At 43.4% G+C, this 22,089-nt stretch overlaps 1 protein-coding gene across 6 annotated transcripts in view; it reads left to right on the top strand.

Moving 5' to 3' along the window:
- The first annotated feature begins 12,755 nt into the window (after window positions 1-12,755).
- Window positions 12,756-22,089, top strand: part of LIG3 (DNA ligase 3) — a 30,207-nt gene continuing 20,873 nt past the window's right edge. For 3 of the 6 annotated variants that reach the window (XR_003996946.1, XR_003996947.1, XM_030536580.1), the window contains exons 1-6: window positions 12,757-12,888; window positions 13,288-13,869; window positions 15,898-16,041; window positions 18,714-18,911; window positions 19,407-19,558; window positions 20,349-20,515. Coding sequence is in view for 4 of the 6 variants with exons in the window: in XM_030536580.1 (XP_030392440.1) it covers window positions 13,308-13,869; window positions 15,898-16,041; window positions 18,714-18,911; window positions 19,407-19,558; window positions 20,349-20,515 (1,223 nt within the window). In the remaining 2 variants the exon portion in view is untranslated. Of the gene's footprint in view, window positions 12,889-13,287; window positions 13,870-15,897; window positions 16,042-18,713; window positions 18,912-19,406; window positions 19,559-20,348; window positions 20,516-22,089 lie in introns of those variants that run through there. The other 3 variants (XM_030536581.1, XM_030536582.1, XM_030536583.1) reach the window with 3 other exon arrangements.

Genomic DNA, 22,089 nt, shown 5'->3' with positions numbered 1-22,089 from the left:
CTTTTAAAAAAAGTTTAAGGTGGCTTGATCATGGGGCACAGATGTTAGTGATGCTTTATTTCATGTAGCTCTAGTGTTATCTGGAATGCTTCCTTTTAGATGCCTTCCTACAGCCATTGGTCTGCACATTTGGGTGGAATTCATGTTCCCCCTCTTGAATTAGGAGAAGTTGCTCCTGAGATGGGATTTTGTTCGTTTCTAGAGGACTTGGGACAGATTTAGCTACAATTCAAGTTAAAGAATATTTTGAAGTTGATGCATTAAGCACACCATTTCATTGCTACCATACAATTCTGTTCTGCTAGATCTTTGATGGAAGGTAGCAATATTTTAAACATTAGAAACAGTCATCTTGGGGACATAATTGTCAGATTTAAGGATCAGAAGTTATATAGGCAGCAATAAAGATATGGGAACTGAATCGATCAAAGTTATGAGACCCTGTATCTCTCAGATATTAAAATGAAATGGGAGAACTATGTCTGCAAGAATAACCCAATGATTTAAACATGCAGCAATGGAGGGGATGCTGAGAAGGCTAGTGTAAAGGTGTATGGTAACTTCTGCATCAAGACATTGGGGGGGGAAAAGAATTAAAGGCACCATTAACATGATTTGAAAAAATATATCAAGCTTTGGCAATTAAATCAAGGGCAGAATATTAAATGGAAATAGGACTCCCAGTATAGTCTCATTTTCTGAGATTAGTAAAAATGTCATCAGAACACCTTGCCAGTTCTAAGGAGCAAGAAATTACACTGACATTCATACACAATTCAGCTGAACAAGACATTGATTATGCTGTTAACCTATCGTTGTATCATTCAAGACAGTGGCTACACCCCAGCCGGTTTCATTTAATGCATGGAGTGGTCTTAAATCTATCCAGTTTGATTTTTTACAAAGATTAAATTGAACAATATGCACATTCAGGAAAGCAAGTTGATGTTCAACTCGGACTCTTAGTGGGGCAAAGAAACCCCCAATACAGAATATTGTTTCATGAATCCTAAGATCAGGTTCCTTTTCCAAAAGGTGCTGTTTGCTAGGAGTGTGTGCTCATTTTATGTTCCTGGAAGGAAATCAACCTGTTTGGAACCGAATGCAGGCTCTCTATAAATATCTGATGGTTCGACATGAAAGAAAAGCCCTAAAACTAGGCAATTTTGGTTAAGATACGAACTAGGTGGCTCTATTCAAGCCACCAGTTCAACTTTCAGTTAAAAAAAAAGTTAAGATGCCAGACAGGGCAGTGCTTTTAGAATCCTAACCAGCTCCAACTAGAAACTGAAGTAAACTTGCTGTTCACTATTTTGAGCATCGGGGGTCTTAATTCAATATTACAGGAAAAAAGGACAAACTAAAATATTAAGATCTCACCTGAACAAATAATCTGTTAGATTTTGTGTTATGACTGGAATGAAGAGTTTTCATGGAGGAAAATAAGCTTCAAAACCACAGAGAAACCACTAGAAATCATTGTTTCAGGCCTAAAGGAAAGGTCTGTAGCTCAGAACTGCAATGCTTTTCATAAGGTGCACTGCCAGCTATCAGGTGGCAGCCAGTACCAGATGCTTCAGAGGAAGGTTCAAGAAGCCCTGCAGGAGGCAGTTGAGATAAACCTTGAGTGCTGAAAGGGCTTTTAGTCTTTACCTTTCGATATTTTTGGATTGATAAAAGCAATGTCCACTTTTCCTAAATCCCGCTAAGCTCTTGGCCACAGTGACATCTTGTGGCAAGGAGTTCCACAGGCCAGCTGTGCCCTGTGTGGAAAATTTCCTTTCCGGCTTGAAACTGAAGAGTGTCAAGTTTAAACAGATGTTCTCTTTACCCTCTCTAATCTACCTTCCTTATTCTTTAGAAACTTCTAGCCATTCATTCTGCATACCTTTACCAGGTTTCCTCTATTCATCTCCTCTCCAAGATTAGTCCCAATCTTGGGTATTTAATGGATTCTGTGCTTCTAATCACTCAGCCACATCTGAGTCCCCTTTTTCATCTTTTGATATAGAGGGACTAGAGCTAAAATAGGATTCCAAGTGATGCAGTACAATTATACAGCAACACTAACGTTTAATGTCCTTTTATTATGCATCCTAAAAATCAGTGGTTTGCTTTTTTTAAAAAGCCACTGCTGAACATTGAGCAGAAGTGCTCAGTGAACTGCCTACAACAATACCTGGTTTCCCACACAGCTGTTTAGAACCCCGTAAAAAGGGTGTATGAATAGTTGACATCCATTCCAGATGTTTCATGTCAACATTAACTCCATCTGCCCTCATGTTGTCCATTTCTTAATATCCTTTTGTGCAGGGACTTAATTTGGCATGTCTGGTTTCACAAAAACTCCATTAACTATTCTATGGACACTTCTAGAGAATCCCAATCTGGGACTCATTCCTGGGGATTGGCTCAAAACAATTAGCTTTTTCGGTCAGTGCTAATGTAGCTACAGAGAGATGAAAGCAGAATTCCCCCCCGCACTGTTTAATGTCAAGGAGAGACAGGGAACTATAGCTACAGTTTGAGCACTATGCTGGAAATTGTTAATAATTGCCATGGAGGGTCTGTGATCCAAGGACTCAATGACCTGATTAGCACACCTATTGGCTTTAAACACTTTTTTAGGCTAAATGGAAGCAGCAATTAACCTGCTGCACGCAGAGAGATAGGTAGAAACAAAAAAAACTACTGCCCGAGGCAATCTGTCAGATGCAAAGACCTGAGCAAACCTAAACCAGGTAAAATTAAAGGCAGGAGCTAAGTTTTGGGTTGGTGTGAAGGGCAGAAAGTGAGAAGCCGTGGTGAGCATGATGCTCTGCTGAAATAGAATGCTTCTTGGGCACAGAGCTTGGAAAGGCAGACTTGGGAATTTCCAAGCAAGGAAGCTACCTGCTTCTTCTACTGCCTTCTGGCAAAACAGGCTTGTATGTATATTTTGTAAACAGTAGTACCAAAGAATCTCTGACTTGTATCACCAAGCCAAAATAGACAAAGATGTCATTCACCAGGCTCTTAGTTATGCCGTTCTTCTACTTTGAGACTCGACTGAGTTAAGCAGATTCAGAATTACTGTTTTGACTCACATCTAGCACTTAGTCTCCCAATAGCTAATTATAAAGTTGCCTGGCTTGGCAGTACAAGTTTAACATCTTGTGATGGGAAAGATGCACTGTGACTAACTCTGCTCTATGTGAACTAGGAAAGGATCTCATTTGGTGCTTACTGGGCCTTTAATATTAAGGCTTCTGAACAGTTTGTATCACCCACACTTCTCAGATTTGTAGTTGAGACAATGACTTGCCTGTCACTGAAAGCAAAGAATGGTACCTCGTCCCAAGTGAAATATGTAGGCAAGATGAAAGATTCCTCAAGTGAAATTGCTATGTCATATCAAATGATAAAGTGGCAACTTTACTGAAGGATGGAGCAGAGCTATACAGCTGGGTATTAAAGGCCACCCCAATCCAGATTTCCAGTTAGTGTGAAAAGCTCAAAATGGTAATTTAGCTCCTCACACAGTTTGGGTGCCCTCAGAGGTTTGATACTGATTTATTAGTAAATGGTCAGATTGCACTCCCACTATGCCAACGATTCAGCCTGCCATCAGGCTATGTGGTGTCAATCCTTCACAATGCCTACACTGAGTATGCAACTGATGTCTACCAGCTTCTTGGAGTTGGTTTCTCGTGTTGCTTCTTAAAATGACTCCTACCTAGAGAGGCGTTTCATCTAGAAACCCCAGTAAGTTCATTTTAATAAAGGAACCCAAGGAGATTGCTGCCTCTGCATTTCACCTGATTTTAGTTCAAAATTCTGAAGGTACACCCAAAAGTTTCAGGCAGGCTTATAATGGTGAATAGCTTTATTGATTTTAGAGAGATACATCTGAGGTTGCAGCAGGAAAAGAGGATTGGTGAATATGGCCAAGCAGTGCCTTTGTGTAGCCTCTTCCCCACCTATGCTGAGCCAGCAATGCAGAAGTTGACTTCAGTGGTAATATAGCTAGGAGAAGCCCCTTCTGTCTGCCTTTTTCAAGCACCACTTAAACCTTTAATAGTTTAAATCAACAAAGGGGTTTCTGTGTAAATGGACAATGGATTCTGGTTATTCTGTATAATCATGTATTCACAGACACTTGTTTGTGGAAAGAATGTTTCTGTTAAGCAGAATCAAAAGCAGAGTGTAAAGAATGAGCGACTCAGATTCAGATACAGAAAAGTATGTTTGGAAACTGATCAGGAGGAGGGGGAAAAAAGCAGTTTAAGTATATGTCTATCCATAGGATTTTTTAATGCCCTCCTCACGAAGCAGTAAGTCATTTCAACTCTTGTGTTTTAAGTGCATTGTATTTTTAATCACAGGAGGGGAAGCACACCTGAGATTCTAGAGAAACTAGGGACCAGAAATCCACTCACTTGCTATTTACTTAGATCTGCTTTTTAGTTGCTGCAGTGCATCCGTCCAGACCATGTCCATGACCCTCCCCAAGGCATTTCATTAGAGCAGGGGTTCATAAGGCTATTTCATGGAGGGGTCCACAAGCTGTCAGCCTCCACCCCACACCCTGCTTTGCCTCCAGTATTTATAATGGTGTTAAATACATTATAAAGTGTTTTAATTGGTAACAGGGGTTGCACTCAGAGGCTTCCTATGTGACAGGGGTCACCAGCACAAGAGTTTGAGAACCCCTACATTAGAGCAAGAATGTATTGCCTATTGCTAGCAAATAGCTGCTAGTCTTCCTTTAAAGTGTTTTCTTCTAGAAGGGAGATGGAAAAAAACTTGATTTATATAAAGCAATTAGCTCTCATTTGTAGCTTCCCCTGTTCAGAATAAGGGAATGTTTTTTACTCAGAATGTTCTATAGACAATTGAAGAACCTAAAAGCTGCTGCAGAGAAGCTTTATTCCCCCACAGAAAAGAGCCCATGGTTGTGAGGCAGCACACATTCCAGCTAATTACTCGTGCCAGTGTAAAGATAGGAATTAGATTTTGTTCAACACCTGAGCTAAGAGACTTACACCATACCAGCTTCACAGCTGAGACATACACTAATTAACCTAGGTTCCTGCAGTAGGTAGGGCTGTAGACAGTTTTAGCCACTAGAGGTCAGACTGCCCATTCATAAATCCTGATTTTCTTCACAGTATTGCACACTAGAGTTTCTTCTATGTTCCCAGAAGTTGTCCCCCACCATAACACACATTCCAGGATATTAACCAGATAAGTTTTGAGATGGAATGCATGTTGCTATCAGCTTCAGGTGCTGACATTCATCTTGCCTCAGATAGCTTAGAACAGGGAGATTAAGAATAGGTAGGTTTAAAAAAGCTTTCTAAAAACCCTTCATTCAATTAATTCAGCTGAGGAACAAAGGTAAGGTTGAGAAGACAGGAGCTAAGTTACCATGCAGCAATAGCTACTAACATAATAGGTTTAGGAAGGGAGACAGAAGTCAGGAGAAGTTCCTCTTGCTGAGCTGAAGTCCTATACAGCTATCAATTAGAGCTAAAGGCTCTGAGGTCTTAATGAAAGAAGAGTTCTCAAATCCCTACACAAGAAAAGTCAGTCCCTTTTCTGATACTAGAGTCTAAAACCCAGCCTGTAGAGGTTTGTAGTGGAAACATCCATATTTAGATTACCTGGCTACTTTAGTAGTCCCTCTAAGGACACTAGAGAGAAGGATATTCTGATTTATATAAACTAGTTAAACCTAATTTAGAGAGGTCCCTGTTCAGAGGTTCTCAGCTTTTCCACACTCCATTTCAACTAATGGCTCCTATAGTCTCTCCCCTATCCAGAGATAAAAAAGCTGAAGTATTTGAATCTAACATCTAGCCCTCTGCAAAAATTCCCAACCATTCTTTTTCCCCATAGAGCAATGAAACAGCAGGCTTGCTCTCTGGGAGTTTTATAGGAAGAGGAGGCTGATAAATTGGGTTTAATCAGCAGCAGCTGAGAGGCTCCCAGACCTAGGAAACACCTGTTTTCAGGCAGCCACAGCATTCTTTTCTTAAAGATGCAGCTCAGGCAGTCGAGGGTGGGAGGGAGGGAAAGAGTCTGGATTTATGTTCCTGATCAGGATGGAGACTCTTTTTAATTTCGTTTTAAATAAAGTTATTTCAGCACGTAGCTGTCTCTATTGTATTTATTTCAGGCACTTCTCTAGTTATTTTATAGCTGATTATAATTACTCTCTGCTGTTTAAAAAATAACTTTGACAATGTACGATCATAAATTAGCCATCTTCAGCTTACCAGACTCACAACTCTGCCACTATAAAAGACATCCTTCAAGAAACCAGGAGCTATGGGGAAACACATAATTGTAGAGAAGGCTGACTAGCAATGCAGAAAGGATGATGGATAGGATGATGTTATTATAGGTAGAGCTGGCAGTAGCACCTATTAGTTAGGTTGCCCAACATTTTCCATTATAAGACCCTGTTTTCAGTTGCTTATCACTTTTGCCAGATTTTAACCCTTTGGGCTGAAATTTTTGATGCTGAGCGTAACCTCTGGCTAATTAGTTTTGGGAAATTTCAGCCAGAATGGTTTAACTGTTTCCAAGAATGAAGCTAAGGAAAAGTACATTGTTTCACCTGTGTTAAAAAATTCTTGAGGCCACAATTGAGCCTGGCTCAGGAGGACTTTCCCTGCAATGGAAACTATCCCTAACACTAACCCTGCAATGGCTTCTCCCAGCTGCTCAGGACCAGGGCTAGGCCAAGCACTGGAACTGAGAATGGGGAGCCCATCTCTCCTGTGCTTTCAGTGATCCCCCATCTGGCACCAAGAAGGGGAAAGTCATCTTGTTTGAATGCAAAGGGGACAAAAGGCAGGCTGGGAATGGTTAGGCAAAGAGATTGTGGCTGGGAGCTCGATGGGGGAGATTGGGAGCCAAAGTGGGAAGTGGAAGCTAGGGGGCAGTTGGCTGGGGGGGCGGGTGCTGAGATCAGATGAGGAGCTGGGGAGAGGGAGGAAACTGGAACTAGCTGGACAACAAGGCTGGGACTGGCAACCAGTTGGGGGAAAGGGTAGGGGGAAAGAGAGCCAGCTATGACAAGGAACAGGGATGTGGGGGGAGAACTGGGACTGGCTGGGTAAAGAGACTGGGACAAGGAGCCAGGGTGGGGGTAGGGAGACAGCCTGAGATAGGATGAGGCGCCTGGGAAGGAACGCTGGGAGTGGGAGCCGGCGGGGAGGTGCTAATAGATCGGACGAGAAACTAGGACTGGCTAGGTAAGGAGGCTGAGACTGGGATGAGAAGCCTGAAAAGTGGAGACTGGGACTGCGTAGGCAAGGATTATATTTATGGAATGGATCCCTCCCTGAAGGGCTAGAGAGCAGCCTGGCATTCATACTACTCTGGGGAATGGAGCCAAGGCTCAGAGTCTTGGTAGCAGGAACAGAGGGTCCCTCTCTGCAGGTCTATACATCAGCCTGGCATTAATGTTAAATTTGGGGAGTGGAGCCAGGTGTCAGGGTCTCCATAGCAGCAACAACACTAGCAACAGTGGTGTGTCCCCCTCCTCATGTCCACGATGGTATCCTGGAGTGGAATGTAGGTCCCTGGTTTGAGTCACCTGGTGTTTTTGGAAAGAAGAGAGTGCAACGTGTGTGGTAGGAGAGTCCCAGAGGGGCTGAAGGTCTGGCACATGCAGGTGTAGGAGAATCGGAGGTAGCCGATGTTAAAGCCCTGGAAGAGAGGGATGCAGTAGGGACTGTGGTTACTGCAGGGGAAGGAGAGGAACCACATTTTGGTAAACAAAGTAGATTCACTAGATGGAAGATTCCTTAAAGTTATCGTGCAAATCCTCCTCGTGAAAAGTCATGTATGACAGCATCGGTCTTTCGAGCAATTGGTGATGCTTGAGCAGCAATGCAAATTTGCAGCTACACAGGCACAGAGTGGAAGTTGGTTGGCTGACCTCAGCTGGCGATTGCCTGTCTTTTGAAATATTGTTTTTGTTTTAATCCGTGAATGGAATATGACATTTTAAGAAATTACCATTCTGGACATTTCAGCCTTAACTTTACTGCTGAATTGTCATTTCATCATTTGGGTCACACAATAATATACCAATGTCGGGATTTAAATTGGGAAACTGAGTCACAAGTCCACTCAATTTAGGCTTAATTAATTTTTGCCTTTATTTATACAATTTCAAACACAATTATTGTCACTATGGTATCTGAACACACATTTATGCAAGGAAATAATACCAGACAAGATGGAATATGTAGAGGGCCCAAGTTACCACATGCCAGGACGCTGGGAAGTTCTCCTGTACTTGAGGATAGTCATCACCTGCCCTGATTCCTTGGTCTTGTCCTTCAGACCCATCCTTCAGTTTCTGGTCAGCTGTTTCTCTGATTTAGGCCTTGTTCACTTGGATTATTATGAATGTCCAGAATCTTTATTCCTTAACTTTTCTCCAATTAGCTTTGGGTTTTATGCAACCTATTCATTATGTATGTGCAAGCTTTAGTTTACATAGGGTGACCAGATAGCAAGTGTGAAAAATCAGGATGGGAGTGGGGGGTAGTAGGAGCCTATATAAGAAAAAGACCCCAAAATCAGGACAGCTGGTCACCCTAAGTTTACACAATTTCTGCATTTGTTGCTGTTTATGCAGGTTTAAGTCATGTTGTTATTCGTCACTGTGTTCCTGGGTCTTCGCAGAAAAAAGGCTTCTTTTTACAAGCTTGTGTATTTTTATGTCAAAACTGCCAGCACATACTACCTTTGTGCAGTCAGCAATAACATCATTTTAAGCAAATCAGCAATTCTATGTAAAATAAAAATTGGCAAAACCACTTATGCCAGCAAGGCCTTGGCCTAAGTGTTACCTCATCTAAACTCATTCACTATCCATAATTACAAATCATTAAAATACAGCTATCAAAGCTTTTAATCCTACCACTTAGCAATTCTTCATTCTGATATTTCAGTATCATATTCAGTATGTGTAGATCGTCCTACCCATTTAATCTATTTGGGGTGGGGGAGTTATGGAAAACGCAATGCCCCTTTTCTGTCAAAATTACTTATTTTCTTTAAACATGGGTTTTCAAAGGCCTTTTTCATTCAGGGTCCAGTTTTGTCTGTGAATCATTACAAAAACAAAAAACGTCATTAGAAATTTTCCTGTGCTGCATTCCCGTGTCTTAATTTAAAGCCTTGATATTTAGTTGCTTTTAATGATACCACAACACTAGTATTAGAAGAGAGAATGTCCCTGCGGTTTGAATTCCGTTCCCGCATCAGAAGATCCAGAGACTGTGTGTTGCTGAAAGAGGTCTGCCCTTTCCAGTAGTTGCCTGTTAGCGAGCGCTGGAGTCTAAGGGAGTTAAATTCCCAACTTTTATTCAGTTTTGTAACTCGCCTGATCAAAAGCCCATTGCAGTCAACAGGAATCTTTTCATTGGCGTCATTGGATTGGGACCATAATAACTGTGCAATAGCAGAGCAAATTTGTTCTCCTGAGATCAGAGCTCTTTTGTTTGCATGTTAATCACAGCCTGCTCCCACTTTTGGTTCCAGAGAACCCATTGTCTACCTGTGTGAATGTACATGACCTGAATGAAAGTGCACCTTGTCTACGAGTTCTCAACAGATGATATTCACCCCTCTGCAGAGGAATAGCAAAAGCCCTAGATCTCACTAATCCCATTTAAGACAGGTTTCTAGTGGAACTTAAGTGGTGCACAGCCTTCTACTCAGAGATCAATTTCACCCAAACAGAGATGACCATGAAAATAAATTGAGGGGTCATTCAAACATATACCTTTTCTAACTTCAGAACCTGGGAAAGTCTTGGAAACTACTTCTCACACACACAAATTGTGAATGTGAATGTGTACACACCATTCTAGTTGTGACTCTGCCATCTGCAATAGGCTTTCCTTTCTAAGCCCTATTAAAATAAACCCTATTAACAAATAATATGCAAATAAATTGATAAAACTGAGCTGAATAGGCTCATTATAGAGCAGCTTGATCCCTTATTTCACCAGCATTACTCCACCTTTCTTCAAATAATAATTCCATGTACATGCTTGTTTTCGGTAATCCCGTCTGTTTCTCATGTCTCTTCCCTGTTAACACACCGATTCAGTACCTACTTTTGCGGCCATAGAGGAGAGACATTTGTTCACAGCAGTTATTAAAATTCCAAACATCTTCCCTTTATTTGATACAGTGTGATTCTGGACATTTTCTCAATACTGAGAAGACTGGATTCATTGGAATGTAATTGAAATAAGTCTTGCATCAATACTTTAATTTCAGACCCAAAAAAAATATCAATTTAAGGATTCCCAGAAGATTTGGAGAGGGTGACCTTTTGCTTTGATAATCTCTCCAGCACTGTACCATAAATGCAGCAACTAAATTTGTTCTGTGTTATACGTGTGTGAAAAAAATTTGGGCCAAAACCTGAGATTTAAGGATTTGGGTCCTGGTCAGTATTTTCCATTATAAAGCTAAAGGAATGTTGATAATGAAGTCCTGCTTTCCTATTGGCTCCTGTACTGGTCTTAGATTGCTAGTCACAGAAGGTGAACCTATTTATATCCATGGCAACAGCCAGTCTAGGTGTCTAACTTTCCAACATGTAAGAAGTTATTTTATTTTTTCTTTACATTTCTATATTTTCCTGGTTAGTAACTGCAGTCATCATTTCCAGGCCATGGATTTTCAAGCAGTTAGGACCATGAGGTATATGGGCAGGCCTGAGGGGATGGGATTTACCATAAGGGGAGATGTTTGCCATGAGGAGGTGGGGTCTGTGCTGAGGAGGTGGGATTTGCCAGGAGGAGGCAGGGTATGTTCCGAGGGGAAGGGGTTTGCCATGATAGGGTAGGATCTGTGTTGAAGGGGAGGGGTTTTCCATTCCACTAATATCTCTGGAGGATGTTAAACAGAGCTTCTACTAAAGTTATACATTTGTAAATCAGCAGGTCCAGATAACTTGAATCTAAGAGTTTTTAAAGAGCTGGCTGAGCCACTCGCTAGATCATTAAAGTTGATTTTCAATAAATCTTAGTTCATAGCTGACATTCCAGAAGACTGGGAGAAAGTTAATGTTGTGCCAATTTTTAAAAAGGGTAAATGTGATGACATGCATAATTATAGGTCTCTCAGCCTGACATCAATTCCAGGCAAGATAATGGAGCAGTTCATACACGACTTGATTAATAATGACTAGGGCTGTGAAGTGATTAAAAAAAATCATGATTAATTGCATGATTAATTGGCACTGTTAAACAATAATAGAATACCATTTATTTAAATATTTTTGGATCTACATTTTCAAATATATTGATTTTAATTATAACACAGAATACAAAGTGTACAGTGCTCACTTTATATTTATTTTTATTACAAGTGTTTGCACTGTAAAAAGACAAAAGAAAGAGTATTTTTCAATTCCCTATTATAAGTACTGTAGTGCAATATCTTTATCATGAAAGTTGAACTTACAAATATAGAAATATGTACAAAAAACTGCATTCAAAGACACAACAATGTAACATTTTAGAGCTTGCAAGTCCACTCAGTCCTACTTCTTGTTCAGCCAATCGCTCAGACAAACAAGTTTGTTTACATTTGCAGGAGATAATGCTTCCCACTTCTTGTTTACAATGTCACCTGAAAGTGAGAACAGGCGTTCTCATAGCACTGTTATAGCTGGCGTCGCAAGATATTTACGTGCCAGATGCGCTAGAGATGCACATGTCCCTTCATGCTTCAACCACCATTCCAGGGCACATGCATCCAGGCTGATGACGGGTTCTGCTCAAAAACCATCCAAAGCAATGCGGATGTTCATTTTCATCATCTGAGTCAGATGCCACAAGCATCTGACAAGCATTTGTTATGAGGGGCGGGGTCTGTGTTGACAGAGTTGGGTTTGTGTTGAGGGGGTGGAGTCTGTGTTGAGGGAGCAGGATCTGTGCTTAGGGGGTGGGTCCGTGCTGGGGGAGGGGTTTGTTATGAGGGGCGGAGTCTGTGTTGAGGGGGTGGGTCTCTGCTGAGGGGGAGGGGTTTGCCTTGAGCGGGCAGGATCTGTGTTGACAGGGTTGGGTTTGTGTTAAGGGAGTGGAGTCTGTGTTGAGGGGGAGGGCCTGTGCTGAGGGGGAGGGGTTTGTTATGAGGGGCGGGGTCTGTGTTGAAGGGGCGGGATCTGTGCTGAGGGGGTGGGTCTGTGCTGAGGGGGAGGGGTTTGTTATGAGGGGCGGGGTCTGTGTTGAAGGGGCGGGATCTGTGCTGAGGGGGAGGGCCTGTGCTGAGGGGGAGGGGTTTGTTATGAGGGGCGGGGTCTGTGTTGAAGGGGCGGGATCTGTGCTGAGGGGGAGGGCCTGTACTGAGGGGGAGGGGTTTGTTATGAGGGGCGGGGTCTGTGTTGAAGGGGAGGGATCTGTGCTGAGGGGGTGGGGTCTAATATGAGACTGGAGTTGTTGACAGATAGGGTTGCCAACTTGATTGGTGGAATTCCTGTAGGTTTCATCACATGCCATAATCTTTAATTACAGATGAATCTTGAAATCCTGGAGACTCCCGGGCAATCCTGGAGGGTTGGCGCCCTATCGAGGGGGCGGTCTCTCCTGGAGGGGTGACACGCCCGAGAGAGAAGCGCCTCTAACACTGGGGGCGGAGTCACTCCCAAGGGGCGTGGCCAGTTCCCGAGGGCGGGGCTAGCCACGGGCCCTACTCCTGTCCCGGCCCAACCGCCGTGTCTCATGGGCCCGTGCGCATGCGCGATGCCAGCCTGCGTGGCCGCGAGTCCCGGATTTAAAGAGGACGCGGGGGCGGCGCTGCCGGCCTAGGGGGCTGGGCCTGTCAGTCCCCGGACTCTCCTGCCCGCGGCTGCCGGACCAGGTGCCTGGCGCGCGGGGGTCCGGGGCGGCAGGGAAAAGTGGCGGAGGGGGCTGGGGCTGCGCGTCCCCCGCGCTCTCAGGCGGCCCCGCGGCCCGGCTCTTCTCCCGGGCTCCGTCCAGAGCCGCGGGGCTGGTCCCGGCCTCTGCTGTGAGACTGCGCGGGGCCCTCCCCCGGCTCCCGCCAGTGCCCGGCGCTGCTGCAAAGCCCGGCCCCCGCCCCCCGCGCTGGGCCCGGGCGAGCGGCTGCTCCCCAGGCGGGGCCTGGGTGTGGAAACGGCCCTTCCCCGGTTGCATGCACATGGCTCGCTCACGTGTCTGCGTTCAGCCAGGGGGAGGCTTGGGACAGTACCTGGGGGCAACTTAAGGTGCCTTATTTCGCTCCCCTCTTTCTCTGACTTAGTGGTACATCGAGGGGGCTGTATGCCTGCAGTTTTCAAGATCCTCTTCTCACAGATTGCCAGGCCACTCAGCAGAAGGGAAGGACTTCGCTGGCCCCAGAGACAGACTTATCTACTGAGATTTGAAAGTTGCCTGCTGGGTCTCCCTGTGGCCAACCCATTTACTTGGTACCAGTTGCTAGTAAGAAATAAGTCTCTCCTTTCTGCCAGCAGAAGCCGGGGAGCTTGGGCTGAAGAGTTTGCTGTTGCTTCAGCTTTGCGTGTTTGGCGTCGTAGGCGCTGCACAGTCCCTGATGAGATGGCGGAGCAGAGGTACTGCGTGGACTATGCCAAGCGCGGCACAGCCGGCTGCAAGAAATGTAAGGAGAAGATCTTGAAGGGGATGGTGCGCATTGGGAAGGTGGTCCCCAACCCCTTCACAGAGTCAGGCGGGGAGATGAAAGAGTGGTACCATGTGAAGTGCATTTTTGAGAAGCTAGAGAGGGCTCGGGCCACAACAAAGAAGATTGAGGACATCACAGACTTGGAGGGTTGGGAAGAGCTCCAGGATCCGGAGAAAGATATGATAAACCAGCATATCTCAGGTGAGATGCTTGAGGGAGAAGCTCTGTGCCATTGTCTTGGGCCTTAATAATCTATTATTAGGCAATGCTGTATGTCAATGATTCCTACCCAACAGTATATGGGCCAGTAAATGGAATTGCAGTTCTTTGTGACTAGGGCTTGGTCCACACTACACAGTTAAATCGATTTAAACAGCGTTAAATCGATTTAACTCTGTACCCGTCCACACTACAAGGCACTTTAAATCGATTTTAAGGGCTCTTAAAATCGATTTCTGTACTCCTCCCCAACGAGAGGAGTAACCCTAAAATCGATATTACTATATCGTTTTAGGGTTAGTGTGGACAGAAATCGAAGTTATTGGTCTCATTCCTTTAATGTAGCTACCCAGAGTGCACCGCTCCGGAAATCGATGGTAGCCTAGGACCATGGACGCACACCACCGAATTAATGTGCCCTAGTGTGGACGCATAAAATCGATTTTATAATATCGGTTTTATAAAACCGGTTTTAGTAATTTTGATTTTATGCTGTAGTGTAGACGTAGCCCAGGTCGGTTGTCTCTTCCTCTGCATTATAATGAGTCTCTAGGATGGGCTGCTTTCCATTCAGTGGTGCTGTAATCCATCCTGGAGATTGAGAGGTGTGGGGACATGTATTTGGAGAAGCCCAAGTTCCCTCATGTACAAGCAAATGGGAGGTGTCAGGTGTTAGCAAGTATTCTTTGGTTAAATTAGTCTACCTTGCTCAAGAAGGTTTGGAAGCTAGTGTTGTATGCTGTAATTCCACACACCATTTTCAGTTGCTGTCACCTAGTTGCCACTGCCTTTACCATCTAATTTTTCCTAAAAATGGCCTGCGTGCACTGAAATTGGTAGTTTTTGCTTTTTTCAAACATCACTGTTGCTTCTATACTTTTGTTTTCTACAACACCGGTTATTCCGCTGAGTTGTGATTTTTTTTTTTTTCTGTTCCCATTCTGAACTGAGGGCTTCCCTTCACAAATTTCTCATCTTTAAGTCCTTTCCTTGAAAAGCTTTTCACCTTTTGGAGTCAGTCATGTAATGTAGCTGTTTAATCAGTTGACGGTGGCCACGATTGAAAGAGGAGGAGCCTTGTATCATTCCACTGGGGATGAGTGCATTGCTTCTGCAGTTGTTACAGACCTTGGCTACCTTAGAAACCATCTAAGAATCAAAACTTAATATTTTTCCAAAGAGGTTGTGGCAGCTAAGGCTTTGGAGTGGATCCTTCCTCATTGCTCCATGATCCTCAGGGTATGTCTTCATGGCAGAGTTAACTTGGGTGATTGCCTGGGTTAGCCTAAGTTTAAGTGTGAGCAGCCATACCACAAAGCATGCCTGAGTTATTGTGTCCTCACTGGTGCTGCACCCTCACTTGTGTATCACTAGAACTTCTGGGAACATATCCTATGGTTCTTTGAACTGCCATGAGCTGAGGTGCTCTGATTTCCCAGTGAGTTGAGAGAACTTGTCTGTCCTTGGGGAGGATTACCAGCCTGAATGAAAGTGCCACCCAGGCTCTAGCCTGTCCCCACAGATGGGCCAGTTAACCCAAGTTTAAAGCATCCGTAAACTCACGTGAGAGTGTTTTACATGTGGATTGGTGGGGTTAGAGGCAACATCTAAACGAGTGCCTGAGTTAACTCTGCAGTGAAGATGTATTCTCAGAATTCAAGCACTAGAAGCGTCGAAGAGGGGAAGCACAGAATTCAAGCACTAGAAGCGTCGAAGAGGGGAAGCACTGTTGTCTAATGGTGAGAGCAGACACTAGGAGCCTCAAATCTTGGCTAACATTCACAGCTAGCTCTGTTTGCTGTGAGTTTTGGAATATCACTTAACCACTCTGTTTTCTTATTTGTAAAATGTTTACCTATCTCCTCCCTTCAGGTGTTATGTGGGTTAATTGTTTGTAAGTCTGACAGAAATTGTTCATTGCAAAGGGTTGTAAATTACTAACCTGATTTTGTTTTAGGGGATTACGGGTTGCTTTGAACCCGATGTTTTACCTCTTACTGTATTCTACAGAGGCCACTTCCAAGGTGGCGAACACACCTAAGAAAAAGGCAACTATCCAGGCGAAGCTCTCCCCCAGTGGACAGATAACCAGTCCCAAGAAGGAGCTACTAGCTACCCCCAATCCATCTCCAAAGAAATTCTCTGGCTTCAAAGGTGGGAATTATGCTGGTGCTGAGGGAACCTTCATTCCTCTTATGATATTAGCATTAGCATTGGAGCTTCAATTTGAGTCAAACCTCAGTAGTTTATATCTAGTGTAAGAAATGATTGAGTGTTAACAAAACTTCATATTTTATTTACTTTGTGTAGACAATGTTAAGTGTTTTGTAAGCTGTCAGTCATAAAAACTGGTGTTTGCATTATTTTGGTGATGTGTACAAAAGGGATAAAACCTACCAAATCTTCTTCCCAGAAAGAGTAAGGAAACTGGAGAACTGTATTTATAAGTCTAGATCAGTGGTTTCCAGTCTTTTTCATTTGTGAGCCCCTAAAAAATGCAGCCTCCATTGGAAATCTTAGACACAGTCTGCAGACCCTCAGGAGCTCATGGACTACAGGTTGAAACCACGGATCTAGATCAAATGTTGCCTCCCGTTATCTGTAATCAGAAGGAGCTGCACCTGTCAGTGGAAAAGCTCTGATTGAGATTAGGGGGAGCAGGATCTGGACTCAGTTATATGCATGAACAATGATATTTGAAACCTATAACTGAAGTGGAGAGTGTTTTTATTTTGTGACTTACACTGACTACCTGGTTGGTTCTTTGAAGAGCCTTTTAGATTTGGAAACTGCACCCTTTTGTACGGAAAGAGAGGCTGAAATAAACCAGGTAGCACAATCTGGGATTTTTTTTAATATTTAGTGACACTTGTTAAAGTAAAAGCAGCAAAGAATCCTGTGGCACCTTATAGACTAACAGACGTTATGGAGCATGAGCTTTCGTGGGTGAGTACCCACTTCTTCAGATACTTTCACTTGTTAAAGTAAAATCACTGTCCCTCAAAATTGCATAAATGTGGGCACAGCCCTTCTTTGCCTTGGTACCACTGGAAAAAACTTCATTTCTAAATGAAAATTCAGTAAACATGTTTTATTGTATTTGACAAACTCTGGTTTTGTAGGTTATTTCATCGTGCTCTGAATTGTATAACAGAAGCTAGAGATGGAAAGACTCCATTATTTCACCTAGTCTTTCTTGCCCATATAGGATTCTCGTATGCTATTTTCTAATTTTGTCCAGTGTAGCTCTAAGAAATTGAGCATCCATCTTTCTTGTGGGTGATGGAAGGTAAACCACAGAGTTGGCAAGTATCGAAATAAATTTCTCATGGTTTTCAGAATATAACTGTCCAGAAGCTGTGCAGATCGCTTCATCCCTCCCAAGTGGAGTAGTATCCTGTTAACTGAAAGCTTCTGTAATAAGTTGAGTATTTGCTGGTTAGTTCCTGAACTTAGAATCATAGAATATCAGGATTGGAAGGGACCTCAGGAGGTCATCTTGTCCAACCCCCTGCTCAAAGCAGGACCAGTCCCCAACTAAATCATCCCAGCCAGGGCTTTGTCAAGCCTGACCTTAAAAACCTCTAAGGAAGGAGATTTCACCACCTCCCTAGAGAACCCAGTCCAGTGCTTCACCATCCTCCTAGTGAAAAAGTTTTTCCTAATATCCAACCTAACCCTCCCCAACTGCAACTTGAGACCATTGCTCCTTGTTCTGTTACGTGCCACCACTGAGAACAGCCGAGCTCCATCCTCTCTGGAACCCCTTTTCAGGTAGTTGAAAGCAGCTATCAAATCCCCCTCAACTCTTCTCTTCTACAGACTAAACAATCCCAGTTCCCTCAGCCTCTCCTCATAAGTCATGTGCTCCAGCCCCCTAATCATTTTTGTTGCCCTCTGTTGGACTTTTCAATTTTTCTGCATCCTTCCTGTAGTGTGGGGCCCAAAACTGGACACAGTACTCCAGATGAGGCCTCACCAATGTCGAATAGAGGGGAATGATCACCTTGTGAACAGTAAAGAGGCCTGGGTTTAGTTAATCAAGTTATTGCTAGGGTATTGATCCTCTTGTCTCTGTAACATCAAGACAAACAGATGCTCACTGGGTACACAGAGTGCTTACATTATTACAGTAGAACCTAGGTTATCCATAGGCAACTGGAAATTGGATTTTGTCCCCTTAAGTTCACCTGTTGCATAGTAAAACAAATTTCAAATTAGTTAAATCCAGGGACTTGGAATTTGTTTTATTTGGATGAATTGGTTGTAGTGTACTTCAGGAGTCCAGACCCAGTTTGTGGCTCGTGGGATGGGCTCCATCTTGGCATCTGCCTCTGGAAGTTGAGTGGAAAGAAATGAAAAAAGGTTAGGGAGGGATCATAAGGGAGCCTGTAGCTCTGTCAAGCCTTTTCCTTCCACTGAAGGTTGCCTTTTGCTGTGAGAATATTGGGGAAACCTGATGCTAGAGTGGAGAATTGCCTATAAAGTGAGAATAAAATGAAAGGATCAGTCAGCATGACAATTTTTCATTGAGATTTTAACTTTATTTCATAAATTCCAGAAAATTCTCGTGCTCTGAGTGCAAAGTACATACTAAAGTAGTTGATTTTTTTGTTAAAAATGCACATTCAGATTTTTAATCATGCTTTTACAAATCTCATTGCTGTGCACTTCACTACTCAGGTTTGAAGCTTTGCCAGCTTGTTGGGATTGTTCTTGCTTTTCGTTTGCCTGGACAGTAGTGACCCTCATCTTCAAAGTTTATACCATATCATCCCAAGCTACTTATTAAAAGTTAAATACATGCTGTGTCTCCTTTTGTACAGCTAAACCAGGCAATTCTGATGAAGCCTCTGAAAGCTCTCCCCACAAGTCTAGCCTCTCTGCAAAGAAGTGTGACCCAAAGCACAAAGATTGCTTGCTGCGGGAGTTCAGAAAGTTGTGCGCCATGGTTGCCGAGAAGCCCAGCTATAATGTGAAAACGCAGATCATTCAGGACTTCTTGCAAAAAGGAACTGCAGGAGGTGTGTGTGACTCCTGCTTGGCATTTTTTGGTGTTGGGAGGGCATCTGAAAATAATGAACTGCAGAGGCCACCCAACTTTGTCAGGGATGGGGACAAAGGACCGTCAAGTCCATGAGTAAGATGTGATTCACAGAGTTGTGCGCTGCACCACTTTTGTCTCTGTTGTGATGTGGGCAGGGCCTACAGTGTGGACTGCCTTGCTCTCGTCTGTTATCTAGATAATAAGTTCAATAAGACTGGGTCCTGTGGTGGGACCAGGAGAAAAGTTTGAAGCTGGTGCTAAATTTGCAGTAACAGAATTAGCTGTGGGGGACCAAGTGGGAGGTGCCTGAATGTAGAGTAGTACCCCATAAGGCAACACATGGTGGGCCATGGTTGTGTTGCTGTCTTTTAGAGTTAGTATTTACCTGCTGAGCCCCTGCGTACATGAATGTATGGCCTGTCACTGAGACCAATGTCTGACAGTTTCTAATGATGCACACACACTTTTCCAGATGGCTTCCATGGTGACCTCTACCTGACTATTAAGCTGCTCTTACCAGGTGTCATTAAAAGTGTTTACAACTTGAACGACAAGCAGATTGTCAAGCTGTTTAGCAGGATTTTCAATTGCAGCCAGGAGGAGATGGTCCGAGACCTAGAGCAGGTCAGTAAAGGGATGGAGACTGCATGTTCATTTCATCTCTCACTATTCAGCCCCTTGATACTGAAACCATGCACACTTTCCTTCACTTGAAAGGATTGTAAGATTTCAGAGCTGGAGTTGGTGGTTCTTTCATAATGAAGCTTCCCACAAACTGGGAATGTATAATGGTATTCCAACAGAATGCAGGCTAGCGTTACGATGCGCATCAGTTAATCCTTAGCATCCAGGACTAAAGCTATGCTAATGCAAAAGTTATGAACAATACACTGGTCCCACCTGACACACTGAAATGTTTGCTGCTGCTACCCCAGGGGTTCTTGTTTTGTCCCATTTAACTGATTGTTTTGCAAGGACTTAATTTAAAATAAAAGCAAAAATATAACCCAAACAACGATGATGGGTCCACTTCTGTAGGCTTAGAGTGTACTAGCTTCCAGTGAACGCAGCAAGAATTCACGGCACAAAAATGCTACAAGATTGGATTCATGGTGAGGAAATTAAAGGCCCCAAATGTTGCAGTGGTGGAAAATATAATGACAGCAGGACACAATGTCTGTGTCTTGCATATACCACTTAAAAAAGAAATGGCTGAGAAGACCATCCCAGTGCTGTCTGTTGCCTTTCCTTGCTCTTTGTTTGTGACCCAGTCACAGAGGTCAGGCATCAGACTCCCTTTTTCCCCTCCTACTAAAGATCTAATTATTGACCCATACTTCGTCTCCATCCTTTTTGCCTTAGTCTCCTGCCAAAGGTTTGATAAACACCCTGGTTTTGTTTGTGTTGGAGACAGGGAGATGTTTCCGAAACTGTGCGCATCTTTTTTGAAGAGAGCAAGTCCTGCTCTCCTGCTGCCAAAAGTCTCCTTACCATCCAGGAAGTGGATGAGTTCCTCACTCAACTTTCAAAGCTTTCCAAGGAGGACGACCAGCAAAGTGTGCTGCAGGATATCACTAGCAGGTAGGGTGAGACACTGGTAAATCTGACTCTGAGGCCGTAAACACAAACCAGTGAGTCGTTCTAGTTATTTTTTAAGGGGATAAGGATCTGTCTTTTGCATTTAGATAACTGGCTTGAATCCAGCCCACGTTGGTAGTATTTGCACTCTGGCTTTTTGACAGTCTGTGTGAAATGTGTTGGCCTCAGTGCAGTTCCTAGTGGATAAGTGTGCACATTAAAAACTATAACCACAATTGTTACTGACTGAAAAGGCCATTAAGACTGAACTTAATCCTCGCCTCTATAAAGGGTCCTTCAATAGCAGAGTTGAATCTCATTTGAGTACTGATCAGCGTGGAGAGCGTGTTGCTTTTGCTCATGCTGTGTGTAAAGAATTTCAATCTTGGCTATCAAGTCAGTATCTAGCACCAGCACTGAGCAGAAGGTCAACAGAGAAACTTCTGGTCTAATCTGTATGTAAAGCAGCTGTTCTCAGCCACTGTGAGGGAAGAAACCCTAAAGAAGCTGGGCATGTGTCCGGCTCAGTCACCATATAGGTTTCTGGCTATGGACCAGTTACCGTATTTTTAACTTGCATTCATTTGTTACATTTCAAAATGAACTTAACTATCTTTCTACAATTTCTGTATATGAAGAAATAGAATTACTGTAGGGATTAAATTTGAAGTCCTTCAAGCCATATATTTTTGGGCCTGTAAGAGTGTAAAATGTCATACATTTTTGTTCTTTGACCATAGTAAGAAATGATCCTTCCAGACCTGAATAATGATAAACACTTGGGACAAGATGTTACAGTGTAGCAAATTATTTTTAGTGCCTCAATTTTTGGGTGCTTAACTTTTGATACCTTAAAGGGGCCTGATTTGCAGTGCCCAGCACTTTCTGAAAATCGGATCCGTGAAAGCATCTCATGTCGGACACCCAAAATTACTTTTAAAAATCTGGACCCTGATATTTACCATGCCACACAGACTTGTCACTCATCTGTCTAAAATCAAGTATTTGATGCTTCGTTCCATCTATATTTAGTTCATGATTCAGCTGACGTGGATGGGAATGCTACATAGTGCAGAAGTCAGTGTTTACCCTCTTTGTTAGTGAGACTGAACTATTACCACCATCAGTTTTTTCTCAACTGATGTGTGATAAGAGCTCCACTTCGGCCAGCTTCCTGTTTGCTTTTCCTAATGGCTATGTCAAGTACTTGTTTCTTGGTTTCTGCAAATAGGCTCTTATTCTATTGCTAGTTATTGCCAAAAGAATGAATTCCTTGGAGTTTGCAGCGAGACCTTCTTGAGTTTTTCCGTTGTTTCCCAGATTCTACATGTTCTCAATCTTTTTAAACTCTCCTTTAATTTGTATTGGAGTTGGTCACTTTTGTCCCTTACTGGAAAATATTGACTTGAGAGAATCATCCTCAACCCCACTTCACCTCTTCCCTCAAGGCTCCACCCCTGCCCCTCTTCCCACCCCCTCCTCCGAGCATGTCCCGTCCCCACTCCTCCCCCTCCATCCCAGCACCTCCTGCATGCTGGGGAACTGAGGGTAGGTACTCTGCAGGGTCCACCAGCCAT

Source organism: Gopherus evgoodei, chromosome 17 (genome assembly GCF_007399415.2).
Source record: "Gopherus evgoodei ecotype Sinaloan lineage chromosome 17, rGopEvg1_v1.p, whole genome shotgun sequence".
Classification (NCBI taxonomy): Eukaryota; Metazoa; Chordata; order Testudines; family Testudinidae; genus Gopherus; species Gopherus evgoodei.
The sequence above is the reverse complement of the archived record's forward strand: the minus strand, read 5'-3'. Positions and strand labels throughout refer to the sequence as shown.